The sequence below is a fragment of the Martes martes genome, assembly GCF_963455335.1.
Source record: "Martes martes genome assembly, chromosome: 7".
Taxonomy (NCBI): Eukaryota; Metazoa; Chordata; class Mammalia; order Carnivora; family Mustelidae; genus Martes; species Martes martes.
The window spans coordinates 129,138,674-129,163,745 of NC_137894.1; the positions used below are offsets into that span (position 1 = coordinate 129,138,674).

At 38.7% G+C, this 25,072-nt stretch overlaps 1 protein-coding gene across 1 annotated transcript in view; it reads right to left on the minus strand.

Annotated features, from left to right (window-relative positions):
• Window positions 1–25,072, minus strand: part of TTLL5 (tubulin tyrosine ligase like 5) — a gene marked incomplete at its 5' end in the record, with an annotated part of 276,857 nt that overhangs the window by 191,916 nt on the left and 59,869 nt on the right. The window contains 7 exons of the mRNA XM_080807502.1: window positions 3,175–3,237; window positions 9,262–9,353; window positions 9,641–9,754; window positions 17,855–17,896; window positions 20,081–20,175; window positions 21,561–21,622; window positions 23,181–23,262. Of these exons, the coding sequence (XP_080663628.1) occupies window positions 3,175–3,237; window positions 9,262–9,353; window positions 9,641–9,754; window positions 17,855–17,896; window positions 20,081–20,175; window positions 21,561–21,622; window positions 23,181–23,262 (550 nt within the window). The remainder of the gene's footprint in view (window positions 1–3,174; window positions 3,238–9,261; window positions 9,354–9,640; window positions 9,755–17,854; window positions 17,897–20,080; window positions 20,176–21,560; window positions 21,623–23,180; window positions 23,263–25,072) is intronic.

The window sequence follows — 25,072 nt, forward strand, 5'->3', positions numbered from 1 at the left end:
TTCTTTCATATACATGTGGGAAACCATCTGTAGCAGTGTTCATATGATTTTATTACCAAACCACCCCCCACAAAACCAATACATCTTTTTTCATATTACTTTAGAGATGTTGCTGGTATCTCAAAATATTGCAACATGTATCATACTTTTGAAATTATGGTGATTATCAGACCCACTGGTGATCTTGTTTATTGAATCATTAATAAAGAAACACATATATTACTACCTCTGAAATCTCTTCATTGTTATGCTCCCCCTAGGAGAACGCTATCTCATTTTGGTGATGGTTCCCACATGGAAAGGTTTACTTCCCTCTCCCTCAATGGGAAGCCCAAGGCTGGAAAGACTGAGCCTCAAACACAGAGTCCATGTCAGTCCAGACTGATATAACACTCTCTCTAAAATAAATGAGTACATTTAAAAAATAAATAAATTAAAGAAATATGTATTTGGTCTTCATTCCCATCTCTGGCACAGAGTACCTAAAACCTCTGGAACTTCCTAAGCAGTAAGCACTGTAAAGGTGCCTTTGGTTATGCCAATGAGGTGACTTTGGGAATGCCCTGAATCACCATCAGAATGTGGGCTGGTCACCAGAGGAACCAACCATGTGATCAAAGGGTTGGAACTTCCAACTGACCTCTAGGAAGGGGAGAGGGCCTGGAAATGGGGAGTTCAATCACCAACGGCCAATGATTTAATCAGTCATGCCTGTGTAATGATGCTTTCATAAAAATGCAAAAGGACAGCATCCAGGCTGGGGCACACATGGAGATCTGGGGAAACCTACCACACTTGAAGAGGGCATGGAAGCTCTGTACCCTTTCCCCATACCTCACCCTCAGTGTCTCTTCCATCTGGCCATTCCTGAATTAAATCCTTTTATAATAAACCAGTGATCTAGTAAGCAAAATGTTTCTTGGAGTTTTGTAAGCCATTCTAGCAAATTAATCAAATGGAAGGAAGGAGAGACTTGTAGGAACCTCCAATTTTTAGCTGGTCGGTCAGAAGTACAAGTAACAACCTCGACTTGCAACTCGTGCTTGAATTAAAGGCCCAGGACCAGGTTGTTTGAAACCCCAATCTGTGGCCAGTCAGTTGGCAGCACAGGTGACAACCTGGCCTTGCTAACAGGTGTTCAAAGTCAGGCAAAGGTGGAAGAAGTGGGGAATGACACAGTCTTGTAGGCCTGAACCCTTAAAATGCACAATCTGATGCTAATCTCTGGGCAGATGGTGCCAGAACTGAGTTGAATTCTCAGATGCAAACAGGCAGGCAAGTGATTGTGCTGTGGGGGAGTGCTGTGGGGGAACCCGCTCACACTGAAATGGTACCAGAACCATTTTAATATTATAGCCATGAACTCTAAAATCTAGCCAGAAATCAAAAGTAGTTCTTGGATATTAAAATGACACTTGCTGGGGCGCCTGGGTGTCTCAGTGTGTTAAGCCTCTGCCTTTGGCTCAGGTCATGATCTCAGGGTCCTGGAATCTAGCCCACATCGGGCTCTCTGCTCGGCAGGGAGCCTGCTTCCCTTTCTCTCTCTGCCTGCCTCTCTGCCTACTTATGATATCTCTCTCTCTCTCTCTCTCTCTCTGTGTCAAATAAATAAATAAATAAATAAAATCTTCAAAAAATAAATAAATAAATAAAATAAAATGGCACTTGTCAAAGTTAAAAAGGTAAACTGAGCAACCTTCGCCTGTCTGGTACTGAATAACAAAACAGATCAGGCTGCAGATCAATTTAAAATTTTAGAAGAAAACGTTCAAGAAACCTTCCAGAATTTAAAGCTAAGAAACAATGAGATCAAAAGAATGAGAAAAAAGTAAAAACAAAACAAAACATGGAGCATATAGCAAAAGATTCAAAATTCATCTAACAGAAGTTCTCAAGGAGAGGAAAAAGAGAGATCAAGGGGAATATTTCCATAGATGGAAGACTTAAATCTTCAGACTCAAGCGACTCACCCACTGCAAAACCAAACTAATGAAAAGTAACACACTAGATAAAACATATCTTAGTAAAACACCTGAACTCTTAAATATAAAGGAGCCTTATAAAAGTTTCTACGATAGTGGGGGAGGAGAGAAAAACTTTAGAGAGAACGGAGTTTCTAGTCCTCTAAGTGAATCTGAAGGTCTCTTTCATTAGAAGCTAAGCCGTGTAATTATTCCATCAATGCTAATAACCACAAATTTAAGGGGAGACATGGCAAACTGCACATATTTCCTGATAATAGATCATGAAATTGTAAGAAATGACTGAAATCTGGGTATCTGTTTTAAGCATCCTGCGAAAAAGTACATATACCCTGAATATAATGTAAATTTCTCTAAATAACTGAGGTTCCTTATTTTGATAGTCAATTACTAAACTGTACTGCAAGACAATTATGTCTTAGGGATAATAAAAGTATGTGGGACTAAGGAGTGCCTGATTGTTGTGCTATTTGAATTCCAATGTCCATTTTTCATCATTCCACCCTAATATCCCTTGTATTGAGATTATAAATTGTCATTTTTTACAACTCCTAGTGTATTTATTTTGTGAATTACTACCCTGCTCTACCTTTCTTAATCTGATTATTCTAATCTCTTCTGGTCTAGAAAAATACATGATCATGTCTGTTAAAATTGTGTCTAGGGGTGCCTGGGTGGCTCAGTGGGTTAAAGCCTCTGCCTTCGGCTTTGGTCATGATCCCGGGGTCCTGGGATTGAGCCCTGCATTGGGCTCTCTGCTTAGCGGGGAGCCTGCTTCCTCCTCGCTCTCTGCCCACCTGTGATCTCTGTCTGTCAAATAAATAAATAAAATCTTAAAAAAAAAATTGTGTCTAACGTGACATGTGTCTAATGTAAAAAGGCACAGAGTACAGGTCTTCCTTTAAGAAGAATAAAGTTCAGGGCATTTGTTAAGATTGTTTAAAGATAGTTATGGTTTAATTTGTGGCCTCTAGAAACAGTACACAGTGCTAAGAGTTAATGAATTCTGGAACAATAGGTATGATATTGTGTTTTCTCTAAGGCCCTTTGTAGCAGAGGTTTTACGAAAGACTTTTTTTTTTTTTTTTTTTTAAATAAAGCCTCTTTCCTTCTATTGTATGTGCCTTCTCCTTATCACATGATCTAGTGATCTTATAAGATTAGCAAATTTACAAGATCAGCAAATCCCTACCTGTCCTGGAAGAGACGCGTTGCCAGCATATAGTTCATGGAGGTCTTGTGTTCCAGGTAGGACCTGAAAGACAAAGAATGAAACTGGCTATTTCTTAAGTTTGGCTGAAGGAAAAAAACATGGAAATAAAGCCATGAATCAAGCACAGAAGGGACAGGTTACTTACGGTTTCTAAATAAATGTACGGTTCTCTACAGTGGCAAAGGAAGAGAAAGTTGCTTAAATTACAATTATAAAATACCAGAGGAGCAGAAGATACAATTAAATGAAAAGGATAAATGGAGGAGCTGATTTAGAAAGTAAAAGGAAAAAATGATGGGATTTCTTGGATTAATAAAAAGTGACACTCTACATTCAGAAGATAAAACTGTAAGGCAAAAACAAAGCCACCGCCCAAAATCATATATAACTAAGAGAGAGGGCAAATGAAGCTGGGAATGGGGAGATGCATAAAGGGTGTGAAAATGTGACAGAACATGGTTTCAATCATTATTTCTCAAGAGCTTTCAGTGGCTCCTTGATGCTTACTGTGGGTGGCATACTCTTTCTCTTCCAAGCTTTCAAAAGTTGGATAAGCTACACAACCAGTATCTTCACCTTTCTCCAGACGTTTCCTCAACACTGATCCTGCTGTACGGCCAGACAAGCTCCCTTAAACTCCTCTCACACCACACTTTCCAGTGATCCTTTTGCCATGGTCTGGACACCTCCTCACACCCTCTCCAATAATCTACAATCTACCCTTCAAGAAGCACCTCAAGTCCAGTCTGCCGCACAAAGCCTTCCCTGACTGGACTGCTCTGAGACTAGAGAAGTGACCTTGTCTGAACTACCTTAGCTTTTCCTATATGCCCAAGGAGGGACCTGTCATACACTGTCTCATAGAGGAAAAGTTTTCTTCTCAGAAAGCAGCATGATATAGCGGGAAAAAAAGTCAGATCCAGAGTCAGAATACCTGAATCAAGTCCCCTGTGTGATCACGGACAAGTCACGTGACCTTACGGAGCCTTACTTTCTGTATCATTAAATTGGAATAACAGCGATGTGCATGAAGTACATTATAATGACGAAAAGCCATACAAATGAGCTCTTTTTATTATATGTACAAATAATTTCTCCATTATCCCACTGTTAACTCTCAAAGGGCAGGGGTCCCATCTAATAATGGTTTTATACTCCAAAGCAGCAAGCACAGTGCTAGACACCTGGCTGATACTCAATAAATATATATTAGTAAAAAGGCATATTTGTCAGTAGATAAATACACTGTCCCCACCCTACATGACAGCAGCTCAATTCGTTTAATATTCTTGGCCCAACTCTGCCTCTTTCCTCAGAGACCCAGGAGAGGTGGAGTGACTTAACCAGACTGGTAATTTAAGAAGAATAAACAGAAATGCATCAATGAGCAAGTCCCATTTTTCTCTTGGGAGACAATTTCCCCTTAGGAGGTACATATCCTCTGCTGGTCCTACAAGGTCAGGTGCTCCTCCCGCACAGCCCAGTCTAACCTTGCCTACAAATGGGCATGCAAAACTGCCCATATCAGAAGTTCAACTTTTTGTTGAACACAAAAAGTGTGTTTGCTTGTAGACAGATAATAATCAAATCTCCCAGCCTAGACTTTATCAGTAAAGAAGGAGATATTTTGGTCTCCATCTCTCTTAGTCTTTGTCCTATTTCCACTGGTTCAGAATCAAACCAGTATAATCAAACTAATCATTACTGGACTCTGTTAAGAGACCACAACACTACCTGTAATTGATTTCTTAGAAAAGGGATGCAAGTTAAGGTCCTGCCTCTTGAAATACTCAGGAGTAGAGGTTTCCACTTTCATTAATTAAAAGATGTTTTCTAGGAACTGTAAATATTTAAATTCTTCAAAAACATATTGAAAGAAAACCCAAGCAAAATCTTTCTGTTGTGTTCCTAGGTCTTTCTAAGGTATAATTACATTGATAGAATATTTTATAAGATGAAAGGAAGATTTCTCTATGAACAGCTGGGTTTTCAAAACAAAACAAACACAAAATGGGTACTTTCTTTTATTCTTCTAAGTTCTAGCTCTATACTTAGAACCACTAATATCCCAACTAGATCAAAAGCCAATCACCAGAGGAAGAGAAATATGTTAACTATAAATAAGTACAGAGATTCTCAACCTTATAGTAATAAAAGAAAAAGCATCACAAGGGACTCTGAGTCTTTGGGTGAACACAAATCTGCTTAGTCATAGGGTAATTTTGTCCACAGGCTGGGCAATGAGCAAGTGACAAGGTAAAGAATATTAAAGAGAAAGTATAAGCTGAGTACTTTCCAGAATTCATCCAGAGCGACACACTGATTGGTTCCCATCAGCCAGAATGGAGAAATTTCATTGAATTGGGTTAAATGGGCTCATTTAACAGACATCTCCAAAGAGTCGTTAATAGTAAAACTTTCCTAGATCTAAACAAAAAGCTACCCTAAGCAAACCACAGAAATGGTTTTAAATGAACTGAGTAATGTACAGAATTGCTGAATCACTACATTATACACCTGAAACTATATTACACTGTATGTTAATTATACCAAAATTTTTTAAAAAATGTTTTTAAATGAGCCTGGAAAAGATTAAACTGATCTACAAGTAACTTAGCTATCAGGCCAAAAACCCTTCAAAAGCATTTAAAGAAGACAATAAAACCAATTCAACAATACATTTATAATGTCCAACATCCAATTTTTAAAAATCATTGTACATGTGAAGAAAAAATGGGAACATGAGGAAAATCAGTCAATAGAAACAGACTCAGAAATGACAGAGAATAACAAAGATTTAAAAACAGCTACCATAAGTATTATAATATATGCACAAAATCTAAAAAATCATGAAAATAATGGGAAAAAACAAAAAGAAGATATAAAGAGAAACAGTGGATTCTAAAGTTGAAAAATAAACTGAAATGAACATTTCATTGGATGGAATTAATAGAAGATTTGAGACTGCAGACAAAAAGATGAATGAATTTAGAAACAGAGAAACAGAAAACCATCCAAAGTAAAGAAAAAGAATCTTAAAAAAATCAGCAGGGCCAGACTTGTAGTGTAGTATCAGCCAAATGAAATCAGAATCAGCCAATCATGAAATCCGAGTCCCAAAAGGAGAGCAGAAGGAAACAGAAAAAAAAAAAAAAAAAAATTGAAGATATAATGGCTCAAAATTTTCCAAATTTGATGAAAATGATAACTCCACAGACCAATAAGCTCAACAAATCCAAGTAGGAGAAACATGAAGAAAATGACACCAAGGCATATATATCATAATCAAACTATTGAAAATGAGTCATAAAGAAATCATCTTAAAAGCAGGCTGAAGGGAAAAAAAGACACATTCTGCACAGAAAAAAAATAAAATAAAATAAGAATTACCACATGCTTCTTGCCAGAAAAATGCAAGCCAAAAGATAATGGAACATTTCTCAAGTGCTAGGAATAAAGGAATATCCAGAATATATAAAGAATTCTCACAACTTATTTATAAGAAAACAAATAACCTCATTTAAAAATGGGTAAAATATTTGATTGACAAAGACATACAAACAGCAAATAAGCACATGAAAAGACACTCAACATTAGTCATTACAGAAATGCTGTTAAACCTATGTGCTATCACTACACACCTCCTAAGGAGTTAAAATTAAATCGGCCATACCAACTGTTGGTGAGAATGTGGAGGAACTGGAACTCTCATACACTTAATATGGGAATGTAAAATGGTACAACCATCTAGAAAACTGTGTGGCAGTTTCTTAAAAAGTTAAACATATACAATAATATGATCCAGTCATTCCACAAATAGGTATTTACCCAAGAGAAGTGAAAGTACATGTCATACAAAAATTTGTATATAAACATTCAAAGAAGCTTCATTTGTAATAAAAACCTGGAAACAACCAATTTGTCCATCAACAGATGAACAATAAGCAAATTCTGGCATATGCCTGTAACAGAATACTACTCAACAATAAAATGGAATTAAACTACTGATACATAATACAACATGCATGAATCTAAAAATAATTTAAATAATAATAAAGTAAAAAGAAAGACCCAACAAATAAAAGAAAAATCTGTAGAATTCTATTAAACTAAATTCTAGGAAATGCAGATTAATCTTTGACAGAAAGCAAATCATTGCTGCCTGGGGACAGGGATAGGCAGGGAAGGGCCAGGAGTGGCAGGTGAGAGGAATTACAAAGAGGCACAAGAAAACTTTTGGAGGTTATGGATAAGTTCATTATGTTGATTTTTGTGAAAGTTTCACAGGTATACACCTATGTTAAAATGAACGTAACATATTATACTCTTTAAATATATAAAGTTTCTATAAAGCTATTTAAAAAATAACGTTTTTAATACTGTTCAAAAGCATGAAATACGAAGTGATGAATTTAAAAAAAAACAACATTCAAGACCTTTACACTGAAAACTATAAAACACTGCTAAGAAAAAGAAAAGACATAAATAAGTGCACTTGTCATGATGAACACTGGATGGTGTATGGAACTGCTGAATCACTATACTGTACCCCTGAAACCAATATGACACTGTATGCTAACTAACTAGAATTGAAACAAAAACTTAAAAGGTAAAAAAAAAAAACCTAAATAAATGGAGAAATTTATCATGTTCATGGATTGGAAAATTCAATATTATTAAAATGCCCACTGACCCAAAATTAATCAATACACTCAATGCAATCCCAATCAAAAGCCAGCAGGTTTTTGTGTAGAAACTGATGAGGGAATTCTAAAATGCCCTGGGAAATACAAAGGACAGAATAGTCAAAATACTTTATTTATTTATTTATTTTTAGTCAAAATACTTAAAAAGAAGTTGGAAGACTTACACTATCTGATTTTAAGACTTAATATAAAGTTAGAGTAATTGAGACAGATTAATCAGTGAAATTGAATAAAGTCCAGAAATAGACCCACACATATATTTGAACTAATTTTCAACAAAGATGCCAAGGTAATTAAATAGAATAATTTCAACAAATGGTGCTGAAATAAATGTATTACATCATATGAAGAGAAATGAACCTCAATCCTTACCTCACACAATACACAAAAATTAAGTGAATACTGTCCCAGACCAAAATATAAGAAGTCAAAGTTGAAAACATTAAGAGAAAAAGCTTTATGATGTTGGGGTTGTCAAAAATTTCTTAGACAGGAAACACAAAATGCATCTTCTACAAATTTGGTCAATTGGACTTCACTGAAACTTAAAAATTCCTGTTCTTTGAAAATCACCATTGTAGAAATGAAAAAACTTGGGGCATCTGGGTGGCTCAGTTGGTTAAGCATCTGATTTTGGCTCAGGTCATGACCTTGGGTTGCTAAGATTGAGCCCTGCCCTGCACAGGGCTCTGCACTCAGCAGGGAGTCTGCTTCTCCCTCTTCTTTTCCTTCTGCCCCTCCTCCGACTTGTGCACTCTCTCAAATAAATAAATAAAATCTTAAAAAAAAATGAAAAAGCTAGCCACAGACTTGGAGAAAATATTAATATTCTCAATGTGACTGTCTGAGAAAGGATCTGTATCAAGAGTCCTTTATAACACAAACAAACAAACAAACAAAAAAACCCTAAATTTAAAATGGAAAAAAAGAAGATACACAAATGGCCAATAGCACATGAAGGCTCAATATCATTATTTATCACAGATAAATGTCCACTGGAATGCCCAAAATTAAAAAGCTTGACAACTGTTGACAAAGAGGAGGAGCAACTAGAACTCTCATCCACTCTTGGTAAAATGTAAAATGTTACTGTAACTTACTTTACTTCAAAGGTAATGATGACCATTAAAATTTTTAAGTGTCTAACCTGGGGTTAAGGGGCTATTACAAAGGAGGCAGGGATTTTTTTTAAAAGGAATAATGCACAGGTAGATTAAATTTGTTAATGCTCTAGGTACTGGGTTGCGTAAATACACAAAGTAAGAAAGACACACATGGAAAGCAATGCCAACACCTGTGTCATAATTAACCCAAGTCTGCAGACCTGAGGCACAGATCAAAAAAAAGGTAGTCACCTCACCCATATATTTCCCATGTCTCTGATGTAGGGAATATGCGAATAAATCCACCTCTCCGATCATTTTCTTCCTTTACTCTCCGTAAAACTTTGATCTATATAGAGAAAGAGAAAATTGGGTAAGCACTCATTTTGAAAACTGCAATCCATGTGTTTACAGGGCAGAGGAAGAGAGTTACGACCCACAAATATGAAAGAAGCATGAAGGGAGAAATTAATTCCATCTAAGATTCTGTTTTCTAAGAACAAGTTTCTCCCATCTTGAATCTTTGTTCAATGTTCAATGTAAGATATTAGTTGGTCATCAATGTTATAAATCACTCACTAATTTTCACTGAACCCTATGTGAGCCCACAAAGGCCTGAAATGGAGTTATCTTTACCTCCTCCATTGACAGACCAAGCACAGAACCACCTAACTTCCCCGGCACCTTCTCTCGGGCTGAGCCCACAAGGTTTTTCATTTCCGCATCACTGGCAGACAGTGGACGGGAACGCTAAGGAGAAGGAAAAACAGAAACAAACAATACGTTTTCATCACCATTTCTTCATTTCTCTTTATTCAGTCCCTCAACATCATTATCTTCCCTAATATGGATAAGCTCAAATCCAAACCCTGTTTTCTGTAATTACTCTTTTAGCCTTAAACCCTGGGAAATAAATGAAAGCTAGTAGATTGAAAGGCAAGAAGAGAAAATAGAATAGGAGAAAAATACTATGGGTTGAGAGGAAAACAAGGAGAAAAACAAGAAAGATGTCCACATGACTTTCTAATCCAGTTCTTAATCCTAATCCTGGTTTTAGAGTATATCTGACATTTTCAAAGATATAGAAGAAATCTGAAACTAACTGCCACATAAGATTAAATGTGTATTTATTTCAGTAAATAACTATATTCTTTTCAGCAGTGGGGAAGTGTGGGTTAGGAGAAATGAGATATAAGACAGAAAGCCAAGGAACAATCTATTATGTCACAGGTGAAAATGGGGCCATGAGATGTTTTAGAACTCAGGCGTGGGGTGGGGGTGTGGAAATTGAGGTAAGAGTCATCAGTGACACAGAAAAGAGATGTGACCAAAAGAAACACTGTAGCCACTGGACTTCAAGAAACATGACCAAGGACAACTGCCTGGGCATTCCAAGGCGGCAGCCAAATGGGCCATGCTCATTCAGTGTTCTGAATGCCCATCACAAAGGTCATCTGGAATGAAAGTTTCAAGTAATTCTGATGTTACGTGAGCAAAGAAATAAAAAGGTAACAGAGGAAGTCAGATGGTATGAAGCTTGTGAACACACTATTATTGAAAGAGATAAAGTGATAAGACAAATACACCTGCCAATAAGAAGAAGCAATAACTCAGGAAATGTGCGTGCAAATTGTCTTCCTAAATTCCTAGAACATGATGACAGAAAAGCAGTCCTATTGTCAGGAACTACGTTTATTTTTCTCTCTGCGTACACTCTCTATGGAAAAGCTTTCAACCTTCTCAGCAATGCTCATTGTTACAGACTGAAGGTTTACATCCCTCCACAAATTCATATGTTGAAGCCCTAACCTCCAAATTTGATGGTGTCTGGACGTGGAGCTTTGGAGAAGTAATCAGGATTAAAGGAGGTCATCAGGGTGAGACTCTTGCCTGATGCAATTAATGCCCTTAAAAGAAGAGGTATCAGAGGGCGCCTGGGTGGTTCAGTGGGTTAAAGCCTCTGCCTTCGGCTCGGGTCATGATCTCAGGGTCCTGGGATCGAGTCCCGCATCAGGCTCTCTGCTCAGCGGGGAGCCTGCTTCCTCCTCTCTCTCTGCCTGCCTCTCTACCTACTTGTGATCTTTCTCTGTCAAATTAAAAAAAAAAAAAAAAAAAAAAAGAAGAGTATCAGAGAGCTTGTACACTCTCTTTCTCTGCCCGACCACGTACAAAGAAGTCATGTGAGCAAAGAGCAAGATGGTAGTTGTCTACAAACCACGAACAGAGACCTCAGAATGAAACCTGCCTTGCTGGCACCTTGATCGTGGGACTTCCCAGCCTCCAGAACTGTGAGGAATAAGTTTCTGTGGTACTTGGTTACAGTAGCCCAAGGAAAACTAACAGCACACACCTGTACACATCATGAATGCTTTTACCTTTGACACACAGGAGACTAATACATACCAACCTTCAAAGCTAGCATGGGAGTTATAAAAGATAGATTTCCTGATAGGAGACTCCATGACGAGATAGATACCTTTAGAGCGAAAAACCATGAAATCAGCAGATATAAGCAACACGTAAAGGCAGAGACTTTCACTTGTTTAGCTTTTCCTATGGTATCTTCAGCACCCAGAATAGTACTTGGCATGGGGTAAGAGATCAATAAATATTTGATGAAGAAATAAATAAATGAATGAATGTGCTGAAATGCAGATTAATCATGGTTAGAACTACACTTTGCAGAGGATTTGGGGGAAAAATTTAACTCCTTTCCAGTCTCTGGGTATGCAATAAACAGCACATGTTGGGATGAGAGGGGAATCAAAGGGCAACTTCAAAGATTTAGGAAGGGAATCATGTAAGTAATATGATCTTTTCAAAAAGATTTTAAAGTGTGAAAGCTTATTTAGTGACAATTCAGTAAAGCCAAAATATTAACTGGATGCTTTAAGGACTTTTCTCATTTCACACACTACCTATCGTTGGCTAAAAATACTTTATTTCACATGTGATGACACGGCTCTGATCAGAAAGCTACTGGCAGTCAAGTGCCTTATCCAAGGTCAAGTTGCCTCATCACTCACACTATTCACAACTACCTTAAAGTCCTCTGAAATTATGTAAGAGAGAATATGAAGTAAGCACTCATTTAAATGATATAATAAAAATACAACTTAAGCATTTTAGAATAGAAAAACTTACTTTAAAATGTTGGTAAGCTAAAATCTGTATTAAAGGTTAGTAATAAAAATATTTTAGGAAGTAGTTATTAGCTATTTTAAGAAATACATGGTTGGGGAGCCTGGGTGGCACAGTCAGTGAAGCGAGTGACTCTTGATTTTGGCGCAGGTCATGATCTCAGGGTTTTGAGATTAAGCCCCCTGTGAGGCTCCACACTCGATGCGGAGCCTCTTCAGATTCTCTTTCCCCCTTCATTGGTGCTCATGATCTCTTTCTCTAAAATAAAATAAATAAATCTCTAAAAAATAAAAAAAAAGAAATGTATCATCATATTTACAAGAACATGGGTCAAACCACTATTGAAAAACATCTAACTGGCACCTCCAATTTGTTTTTTGTTGTTCATTTTCTTGTCTGTTTTTTTATGATTGGTTTTGTAATTGTGTTTTACTTGTTGATCTTTTTATCTTTTTTTTTTCTTTCTCTCCTTTTTAGGACCTAATTTTCATCTCGTGGAATCGCTCTGAGGTGGAACAACATTGCTGGCTTCCACTGACTGAGATTACAATGATATTCCCAGCTTCTTCTACTCATCTAAACCTGCTCCTAGAAACACTGAACTGACATCCCCCAAAATTCTCAGTCGTCTCTCCCAAGTCACTTTCAAAGAGTTGTCCCCCACACAGATCCACAAACACTCCTTTGTTATGCACGGCCCACGGTTCTAACTCCGGCCACTTGTGTATGGACGTGAGCTGTCCAGGGGAGGCACGGGGGAATTCAGGAGGTTTGAAAATGGAAGTGGCTGAAGGGTAATGGTGTTTGTTAGGTGAGCGCTCTAGCTGTGAACTCCCATGGGCTGATGGCTTTACTCTTTTATTGCCACAAATATCACCAGGCTACAAAGAAAATGGTCAACGCTATGCCTAGCAGAAAAAAGATGGCTAGAAACTCCTTATACCTCCTCACCTATTTGCCTCAAACTAAACTACTAAAAAGGCTGAGAGGGAGATATGTAAAGTTGTAGCTACCGATGTCTATGTATCTCGAATGCCTCTCTAAAATCCAGCCAGATCTCCTGTGTCTTCGGGGAAGCTGCTGAAAAATATCAGACTAGAAAGTCAGAAGTATTTTGCCAATCTCAGCTTTTCAATAAATTTGAGATTAGAGAGAATTTTCTTTAACAGCATAATATCAGCTGTACTGGTCTACAGAGATGTGTGGCTACATACGTATTACAAAGCACTACTGTCATAGACCACTGGTTGAATCCTTACCAACATCTGTTAATGAAATGAACTGGACATTAAATATGTGTCCTCCTACTGTTTACTACTTCCAGCCCGGAGGAATTTTATGGACAGCCTGCATTCTTTACGCAAACCAAGAAGGGCCAACTTTGAATTATGTTTGTTACGTTTTTAAAACCAAATGGCTTAATAAACTAAATTTTAGAGATTTGGGGGGAAAAAAAAAGAAACGTGACCTGAATTATAGACACAGGTGAGAGAAAACACTGAGAAAAAGGATAGCAAAGAAAAAAGAAAGGAGATAGAAATGCTTATGAGTGCCAAGAAAGACATACCTGGAGATGAAAAGCAAAGCAAAAAAAAGAGGTGGGGATCGGATTTGGAAGGCCATCAGGACTGCCAAAAACAAGAGCAAAACACTCCAAGTGCAAGCCATTCTGTGCTACTGATCTTGTGCCTATCAGCACAGGAACTGACTGAATATGCACTGAGGAAATAAAGTTCTGTTGAACTTAGAACCATTGCCTCTGTCTAGATGACACAGGATTTTAACTACTGGGTGTTCAGATAGATTTTAAACCGCCAAATTACTGCCTAAGCCAGAATTCTGCCATGCGGCATGCACCAAAGATGTAAAATTATCATTAGTGCAACTTAAGATTTAGAAATATATGCAGAAAAGAAACCTTTACACATCTAACCTTTATCACTACGGAAGAATTGACTGAGAATCATTGAGATGAGGAACCACTTGTCTCCACTAAAAGTAGAAAAAAAAACCAGATGTTGAATCAGAAAAATGATTCTCAGCCTAGAGAAAGCTGGCAGGTACCAGCAATGAGAAGAACCGAACAAAACCCAGAATATGAAAAAGGTGAGGCATCATAAAAGATACCATAATTGAGGGGCAAGAATAAAACCTCTTTGACAGAGAACATATACGAGGAATAAAAATGTCCTAATACAGTTTTACAAAGTTTGGAATTCTGTGTTAGAAACAAACAAGCTAGAAATAGCTCAATTTGTATGTGACACATCTTGCCACCTAGAAAATAAAAGGTAAAACCTAGTTTAAAAAGCAAAATGAACTAATGCTATCAAACAAAAGCAACAAAAAGGACCACAAATGAATAAATCTAGGTGGGAAATAAGCAAAAAATGGCTAATAGAGAAGATCTAAATGTAACTGACAACCAGAAATATACTCTGAAATCAGGGGAGGAAAAAAAAAAGGAAAGTAAGTAGACTTGTGTTACAGTCAAAAAGAGACAGGCAACATCTGGAAATTTGGCATAAATATAAGTCAGCAGGTCTGAAAGACATGCATCTTGTTATTAAGGGAACTGGCTTTAAAAAACAAAACAAAAACTTAACAGAACCACTTACAATTATGTTTGAAAAATCATGAAGAACTCAGGAGGTACCAGAGGATTAGAAAAAAACAAATGAGGTACCAATCCTCAAAAATGTAAGAAATGTGCTTCTGGTCACTACTGCCTGGTAAGTCTAACTTGAATCCCTAGTAAAATAATGGAACAAATAATAAAAGAAAAAAAATCCATAAACATTTAGAGTTTAATGAGCTCATAAAGAGTAAGTGTGAAGACTGCTCTATTTATTTTAAAACATGCTTTAAAATGTTTATGTTTAGGACAAAAATTACAAAAAAGGGGGAATAGAGCAAATACATTTAATGTCTTTGGGTTTTACAAAAGCATTTATACAAATTTCATAAAATTTCCATTCTAAATTATATTTCTGATTGGGGCTTAGTGTCATAATATAATGAATAAAACACTCCAACAAAGACTGAAAAGAGTTGAAAGATGTTATGTAGGATAAACAGCAGTGAATCAAGTTAGGAAGTGATTTTCAGAATGGGTCCTGATTGAGCATTACTTAGAATCTTCACTGATGTCTGGGAGAATGGATAAATAAAAAGATTATAATAGAGTAATTAATCTGCATTGTAGATGACAGCAAATGTGAAAAGAATGGCTACAGATAAGAACATCGAAATAACTCCCAATGCCGCTAACAGATGCGTAAAAGGAAAATCAACAGGACCCAAAAGTGTAAAGGGGGCTATGTGTCCAAGGTAAACTATATGTCCAGAACTAGCCCAAATTTTTACCTCTGCTTTATCTTTTCTTTCACACTGTATCTCCATGTATGTATTATCTTCATTGGACAGATGTGGATAGTGAGGCTCAGAGACACAAGGGATCTTGCCCTAAGTCTAACAGTTAGTTAGTGGCAGAACAAATTTGAACCAGGAGCTATCTGACTATCTGTGTGTTTTCCATGAAACTATGTCATCTGCCTGGGGACCCTGAAAAGTGATTCCTGATGAGTGGGAAATCTGAACTAGAAGCATTCAAGGGAAGGAAGAAATGTAGAAAGAGACGATGGACTAAAAAGGAATAGACTACAGGCAAAGAGCTGTGACTGCACCGTCTGACAGCAACAGAAGAAGAAAGCTTGACAAAGTGTCCATGGCCAGAGCAGAGAACTTGTTTTCGTTTCTAACTTAGCTCGGACACAACCACCATGGGGTTGAGGATGCTTCATTCACACAAAGTCGGTGACTTTGAACACTGCAAAGAAAAAGAAGTCAAAGAATTCCACATGTATCAAGTTGGCTGAATAAAGCTAGAAATACTTTGTGTCACTGGAGCACTGTCCAATTACACAACCATGAGGGAGAGGCCTTGCTCGACAACAGGCTATCACAGTCTATGGCCATTCTGGCGAGTAGAGCTACAGAGACGTGAGAAAATTAAAATGGGTGAAGGGAAGTTAAGATTAGAATTACACAGCAAAGACACTTCTTTGGAATCAAATTCAAAAGGCTATGAATTAAGGATTTTTTCAAGTTCTCCTGAAGAGTAGATATCCCTAAAAGGTATTCAGAATGTAAGCTCTTGGAAGTCAACAGCTCTGGGGCTTTTTTGTGGTTGTTTTTGTTTTGTTTTCTGTTTGGCACAGAGAGCAGCTAGCACACCTAGGTACTCGCTAAACATAAAACACTAAACATTACAGCGTTTCGAATTCTACCAACTAAACACCAAAACCTGTACTACGGAACCACATCAGCCAGTGACCAAACACTAGACAAGACAACCAATAAGCCTTTTGTTCATTTCTTGGACTCATATAAACCACATAAGGCACTTTGTCAAAAACAGCAGCCACGGGAGTTACGACTCAAGCTCCCGAGCCGTCAGGTCACTGTATCAGAGAGTACTAAGAGAGTACCAACGCCAAAATAAATATCCTGGAGCTTCTTGCTGAAGAACTACTAGTTGCAGGGGCACACTTATGTCTGACACATCTACAGCCCTCTTTTCAGAGTATCAGCTACTAGGAGCGGCACCCTCACTGCTACACAGTCACTTAGACGAGAGGTTTAAAAGAAAACAAAGATTTTCATAGAAGAAAATGACAGTTAATCTCAAATATGCTAACAAGGACAGAAGGAGGACAAACACTGTTCATTAGGAGTTGGAGATAAAATATTTTTAGTTTCTTTTTATTTTTATTTATTGTTTTTGAAGAATTTATTTATTTGACACAGAGAGAGAGAGACAGCGAGAGAGGGAACACAAGCGGGGGAGTGGGAGAGGGAGAAGCAGGCCTCCTGCTGAGCAGGGAGCCCGATGCAGGGCTCCATCCCAGGACCCTGGGATCATGACCTGAGCCGAAGGCAGATGCTTAACGACTGAGCCACCCAGGTGCCCCTTGAGTTTTTTTTTTTTTTTAAAGATTTTATTTATTTTTTTGACAGACAGAGATCACAAGTAGGCAGAGAGGCAGGCAGAGAGAGAGGAGAAAGCAAGCTCTCCACGGAGCAGAGAGCCCGATGTGGGGCTCGATCCCAGGACCCTGGGATCATGACCTGAGCCGAAGGCAGAGGCTTTAACCCACTGAGCCACCCAGGCGCCCCCCCCCCCACCTTGAGTTTATTTTTAAAGGTAGCATCTCAGACACTTATTATGGCAAAGGTTCCACGATTCATAAAACTGCAAATCACAATATATAGGAAATATGTAAAATCAAATGCAGCCCAATACCCAATGCGAAAATGTTTCCAATATGAAGCTACTGACAATAGTACCTTTCATAAGACATCTGAAGAAAAGAAAGGGTGTCTGTGAACTATATTTCCTTCCTGGAATATTCTGGTCAAAGCGATAGATATGCCTCTAAATCCCATTCGTCATTTAAATCCAACTGCCTCCTTCACAGCACGATCACTATCAGGAAAAGAGGATTCATAAATTCCTTCAGCCTCTACTCTTATATTCTATATCTGGAAAGACCTCTGTGCATTCATTTTCACTTAAACTCTATGTTATTAAAGTTCAAAAAGCAGGTGCATCAAACACAGACTGTCAAAGAGCAAAGCTAAAAGGCTTTCCATTTGGGGACTGGAAATAAGAATCTGAATGAAGTCTCCCAGTGATCCAGAACTTACCAGTTTGGCGTCTGAGGACTGACACTGTGCAGACACTGGACGCTACAAAAGATAGAAAAATGGAATAAAGCCTTATCTTCTCCTACCATAGTGAGGTTTTCCAACTCTATGATGTCTATGATCTCACAAAGGAGAAGATGATCTTCAAGCAGAAAGCAAAAGCAAGAGCCCTACACTTTGTGCTTGCAAGACCAGAGCATTTATTATGCTTCACACCACTTTCTCCTATAGTGTATTTATCCCAGTTTCGTCTTCTCAGCAGGAAAGCAAAATCCTACTATCGCATCCTGAAGTCAACTATTCCACCTGATAAATTTGTTCCAGAGTACACAGAACTAATCTACACTTTTTTTACCCTTTAAAAAAAAAGTGTCCTGTAGGCTTCTTATGGATGAAGTCATGCCATGACCTACCAGTTAGCAAATCAAATGGTGGACGGATTCTCTATGATTTGCAAAGAGCAGCCAATAAACGCTGAGAGGCAGGCTAAGAAAAGGGGTCAATTCATCCAAGATTGACATACAGCTAACCCCTAGAGTAAAATTTGGCAGGAACTCTTGTGAAAGCTGCACAGAAACATTCGCAATCCTTTACACACAAACCTGTGGCTCTGCCACAGATACTGCAGGAAACGACCTACAGAGGAATGTGATGGCCTAAATTCCGTTTTGCTAGTACACCTAGGACAATCCTCTACTTTTTCTTATTAAAAAAATAAAGAAAACCTTTTAATCTGTGATGATGTACTGATCAAGAACAACCCTGCTGCCTGGTTTTCTTTCTAATTCAAGAGAACAATACCCCTTAAAATCCAGTACACCCTGCCCCACGTCACAACTCTATTGCTAATAGGGGACGATCCTAGAGCAGGTGGTCACAGAGTGCATCTAGCTCAAAGGCATGTTGCGTTTGGTCTGCAAAGTATTTTTTCTTTAAATAAGACTTCTCATCTCTCTTGACAGTAGGAAGGTTCTGATGACACGTGTCCCACACTCATGCACGGCAATGATCAGTTAGAGCACATCAGCAAAACAGCTGCCCCTTTTTAATATGGGGCACAGGCTCCAGTCCAGCACAGCTGCATCCCTTCCTCCCAGCTGTACTGTACCCGGCCCTCTTACCCATTCCCATTGTCTGCCCGCAACCCCTCTAGGCAGTAGAGTTTGCAGACCCTGTTCTAATGAAAACTTAGAAATACAGCTGTGTAAGTAAGAGTGACAAGCTTGGCAGACAGAAATAGCACTACTCAAAATGAGACCAGCAAGCTAAAGGAAAAAATGCAGAACGAGTGGTGACAGGAGAAGGGAGAAGTAGAGGAGGAATCAATGGATGGGAGAAGACAGGGAAAGGGGAGGCAGGGGAAAGAAGTAGCTGTTTCTGCCTTCGAAGAGCTTACAGTCTAGCAGAGGAACACTGGACAATTTTAAAGCAACAAATCTATGAATGCCAAAACCATGCACTGGAGTCATGACGGAATGGGATGGATTTAATAGGAAATGATCTCGAGACTTCTGAGCAGGCAAGGTCATCAATCCAGATGGGAAGAGAGGAGGAAGGTGGACCTTTTAGCTAAGAACAAATGTTAAAGGCAAAGAACACACTGGAAACTAGCCAGGTCTAGACAGGCAGGGATGGATTAGATGATGGACCGAGCAGGCAGAACAATGAGCTGATTGGTTTAACTGGAACACAGATGCAGAGAACACAAAGACGGGAGCAACGTTTGATCAAGTGACGTTTCAGACACGCACAGGATTCTGTAGGCCTTGATCTCACTGAACCTCAGTTAACACCTCATGATCACTGAGCACCTATAGAAAAGATGTTCTTTCAACGAGCATCTTCTTCACAAAGCTAGCCTGAAGATCAGAAAGAATGTAGCAGAGTAACAACTAGGGATTTGTCAGCTCCCTCTCTGTGCCCTATTCATGAGCATATCAATTTGGGGAAAAAAGCAGGTGATTCTTAAAGAGATAAAGAAAAAAGACAGATAATGAAAAAAGGCAAAAGAAAAGAAAAACAAAAAGCAGACAGTAAGTTAGCTTGAAAGCAATGAAAGCATATGCTATCAGCCACAGCTGAATGTAACTGCCTCCTGTCTAGAATGATCCCCAAATTCTCCTGCTCTCAGTGACGTCATCTCTCTAGTGCTTCAGCTCACTCATTTACATCAGCTACCACTTTCCAGTAAGCCTCTTTGGGCTCCCTGCTGCTGAATTCGCTTACCTGAGGTTTCTGGAAAGGGTTTCGCCTGGAAGACTCAAAGGTGGGATAAATTGGCCGGGTTGATGCCCTCTGGGCAGGATCCTGGCACACAAATCCTGAATGGGGAATGGCAAACATTAAAACCTACCATTTTCTAAGAAATTAGCAGGTTTAGCTGTACCTTTTCTTTAGATATACAAAGTCAGTTTCACAGTCATAAATATTAGAGATCTATCCTCAGAAGGATTAGGCATGGCTCTCTCAGACACACACTCCACTTGAACTTCAAACCACCAAAACTGGACAGCACAAGAATGGAAAATGTGCAGATAAATCAACCTTCCTTACTGGGGAGCTGATTCAGATTGAAAAAGAGATGTGGATTTTTGATGAACTTAAGAGTAAAAGTATAAATCACCATTTAAAAATACACAGTTGTTTATAAAAACAAATTATTTTAAAGTGGCCTCCTAGAGGGTGACTGGAAAATAATGTTGTTTTTACTGGGAGAACCCAAGAGCAAGTGAGGGGTCCTATCCTGTTACAAGATCTACTCCTGGGGTGCCTGGGTGGCTCAGTGGGTTAAAGCCTCTGCCTTCGGCTCAGGTCATGATCCTAGGGTCCTGGGATCGAGCCCCACATCGGGCTCTCTGCTCCGTGGAGAGCCTGCTTTCTCCTCTCTCTCTGCCTGCCTCTCTGCCTACTTGTGATCTCTGTCAAATAAATAAATAAAATCTTAAAAAAAAAAAAAAAAAGACCTACTCCTAGAACAGCTGAAGGTGGTCTGCTGGCAAAGTGGGCTTCTTAGATTATCTACAGCTTAAGCAATTAGGTGTGCGCTCACTTCACCTGCTTCCTAAAAAGAAGCAGACTCCCATCCAGGGCGACTAGAGTGGCTAAGTTTTACAGCATTTGCTGGTCCACCAAGTACTAATTCATTTCAAATGTGTTTTGTCATGCCTTAGTAGAGTACTTAGGAAATGACAACAAACCCACAATAAACCTACCCGTCTGCCCATCTCCATTTCAAAGTTTTTGGCTTATCTGCTAAAAAAGGGATTTCTTCCTTGGGCTTCCTTCAGTTATAACTATTGCGGAGGGGGGGTGGGTGGGGGGGGGGTGGTGGTGCATGTTGACACCAGTGGAGACCGCCTAGAGGAAAAAGAGCCATTCTCCTTTGTAACAAAGCTTCTTCAGTCAGTAGCACTCTTCCAGCTCGGAGAAAAAGAGACTACCTCCAGACCTTTGGTTAATGCTCTTCCTCGGCTCGTAATTCCTGTGCCCCAGGAATTAGGTCTCAGCCCTAGTTGTGGTTCAGCCTCAGGACAGGATGGAGCCAGGGGGAGTAAAAACATATAAACACTTGCCTGAAAATATAATTTCTCAGTACAAAACACTCAGCATGGCTTAGGAACTGCCAACTGGCAACACCTAGAAAGCCCGACAAAATGGATGCTCTGGTTAACTTTTATGTGAGTCTTCAGAAAACACGACTACTCACCTACAACAGTGAACATATCTGAAATCATACTGGCTTTAATCTTTAGGTCCAGAGGTGCATCACTAATAGAAGAGAGAAACAAAGGCCAATCGATAACATTAGAGATTAACAGAAGAGCTACCCCTAATGGGCCTCAATATAGCAGAGCTTCCAAATGTCGATGAGAAACAACACATCAAGCATACCAAACCCATGGAAAAAGAAAAAGAAATCTGGGCAAAAATACTTGAAATAAAAGCCCATTGCTAAACTCATCCTCCGTAGGGAAGGTCCAGCACCAAAGTTGATTCCCTGACATGCAATCTTTTTATTCCAGAAGGTCTTGTGCAATTCAAACCATGTACCAGAATACTGCATCATTAGCACTACGGATTTTAGAGGTTTAGGCCTTTAATGTGCTCTTTTATGAGTGTGTCCATCCTTCAAATTATTTTTTACTGCTACAATAGTCAAATCACATTCACATGCAAGAGAAGAAACTCTGGTCATCTTTGTACATTTTTTAAGGCTTCATTTTCTGTTCTAAATCAATCCTCTTAAGCTTTTAGGCTTGCGGATGAGGGCAAAAAAATACAAGTTATACCAAAATATCACCAGATGATGCAGCAGGAACCCACATGGAAACACAAACATGAACTGAAAGCTGGACGCTCCCTGTGCCAGTGACTGCCATGTTGGCTTTGGTGTTGAGGTGTTCTTCCATGAACCAGATTACTTTGGCTGCTGGACCAGTGCATCATTCCGGGGATCTCTAACATCAGAGGATACACCTGGCTGGGCAATTTGTTAAGAGCTGACTTAACAAAAGAGTAGCCCAACATCAGAAGCATCTCTGTGATATCTACTTCTATACCTTACGGCTGGGGTGAAGCCGAACTCCCACCCCACGAAGTAGTTAATCTGTCTTTATTTGATGACTTGGCATTTCGCCAACATTTTTCATCCTTAAACATGCAGCTGCTGGGTGGTCTGTAGCATAAATCTCTAGGGTTCTCTAGCTGTTTAGAGAAGTGTATGGCTAATGAAACTCTGGCTACAGCTGCAGATATAAGCACAATCTTCGCTGGTATTGAAAAAATATGTTTCTTTCCTTCTTCTAAACGATAGGTTTAAAAATTTTAAGATTGTTCTGAAGTTTTTAGACTCAATCTTAGATGCATACCAGAATACAGAAAGGGTAAAAGGACCAAATATTATATATACTACCCTAGGCCCAGCTCTATACCTTACAGTATATGTGGATTTGAACCTGTATAAACCTTTAGTAACAAAGGAAATATAATATCTCATGTATTTCTTTAGCCTTGGCAGAACACCTACAAAGTTAAAAGAGAGAAAGAGAGAGAACTGGAAATAAAAATGAACACAAGAAGCATCCCTTAGATGCTCAAGAAGACAGTTATCAGATCACAAATTGACTAGTAAGATAGGGATACACGGTTACCATCTGGAGGTTAACCACATGTCACAAATCCCTCAAATTTAGAAATTCTAGTCATTTCTATCTAATAACTGGGGTAAAAAAATCTAGCATCAAGAGAAACAACTTTTTTTAAAAAGTTTTTTTAGGGCATTCATTGAAGGTTTTTCTTTTTCCAGTTGATGGAACAGACTACTTACCAGGCCAAAGAAGGGGAGAGATTTACTTCCAACAACCATGGCTTCAGAGTAGAATCTATGAGCACATCAAAGCCATAGAGTTCTAGAAATACAACATAACATACAAGATCATTTTCTATGTTACAACTGAACAAAAATCTGAAAGACTGAATCCAATCAACTCCCACCAGAGGCCTAGAAATTTGGGGAGTATAAGTAATGAGTGGAAGTAGAAGCAGAGAATCTTTCCAGTTCAAAATAAATTAATCAAGTTCTAGAGATCATGAGATAATGTTATAAAATTCCACTGCTTTTATCATCCACTCTATTGACATTCCTGAGTTCTACACAGAAAGTGACCTGACCTCTAAAAGTTGGCAAGCACGATTCTGCTGTGCATATGGGTTAAAAAAAAAAAAAAGTTGGGAATGGGAATGCCACAAAGGCATCCAACATCAAAGCTGCTTTGGGTTTGTTCTGGATTGTCCCACCATATTCCAAAACAGAAAAATCTCCTGAAGGAATCTCCCCGGGCTCTTCCACTACATTTTCCTAAACCAGTATCTTGTTTTTGCAGCCGAGGTCAAGATATTTAAGTGTAAAATATATTTATTCTTCCCCTCTCCTATAGTTTCAATTTCCCTTTGGAGACAGAAAATAAAGTACAATGGCTCAATATAGAAAGACAGAAGAGAAAGGAGGGAACCCATGGCAGACAGAGCAGGACTGTGACAAGCCATCCTGCACCACTAATATCACTGAAAAAGGGAAGGAGCCAGAGACCAAATTTCCATGGTTTCTGGTTTCCTTTTCATGGTTTCTTTACTGATTCTCTTTCCTAATTCCTCAACTGTTGTAAAGAGTAAACCAAGAACATGAGCGGGCTTTTCTCCCAGGATGCAGGGATAATATGACGCTAATTTTGGAACCTCAGCTGGCAACCTTTATTCTTATCATTAACGAGACCCTCTCCGCAGTCCTCTTTGGGATACACACATCAAATACATCTGACTTTCAGAAGTCCCACTCATTCTCAAACTTCCCACTCCGTGTCCCTCAAATAAACTGTCTACATCTTCTTTCCAAGAGAAAAGATGAGCTTCCTTACAGAAGTTTCAACCAGAGGTCACAGGCCACAGCTCACACCTATAGAACACAATCATGGATCTTCCAGAAACTCATTTTGAAACAAATGTCTTTACTTCAAGAAGGATTCTCCCATTTCTTAGTCATCTCAGGAACACAGAAAAGTAAGTGTAAGTTTCTAGAAAGATGGTGCCCAAGACTTCTTTTGAACAGGAAGTCTGATATGGGACCAAGAATCCTAGAAGGGAAATCTAGGGACCTGGGTCCTTCTCACGACTCTACCATTTATTCACTGTGGCACATGGGGACATCATTTCTCTTCTCCTTTCATTTTTCTCTATTAACCACCACCTGTCAGTACCTGTATGCTCAGTAACGCTAAACCCAAAATTCCTATTTATGCAACACTGATTAGACAATCATACTCAAGTTTTTCTCACAGGAAAAGTTGTCATGAATGAATTTGCTTCCATGGTACTTATTCAGGATTTTAATTTGCAAAACGAATCTCAAACCAAAAGAGAGTCTGAGGTGGGATTTTCATTCACGTAACTATACAAGAACCAATTATTGGTACTTCAAAATGTAAAGAAAAGAAAGCTCCTATCTCTTGTAGGTAACAAATTCATAATTTTTATGGCCAGTACATTCTTCTTAAATATTTTACCTAATCTTCAGTCATCCTACAGAATATTCCCCTTTTAATCTGAAAGAAAAATCTTTTGTGATATGGCGCTCAATAAGGCATTTAAAAAGAAAAACTTAATTGCTAAATCTACAAGCTCATGTTAACATTACACAAGCGGGATTACACAGGATTCAACTGT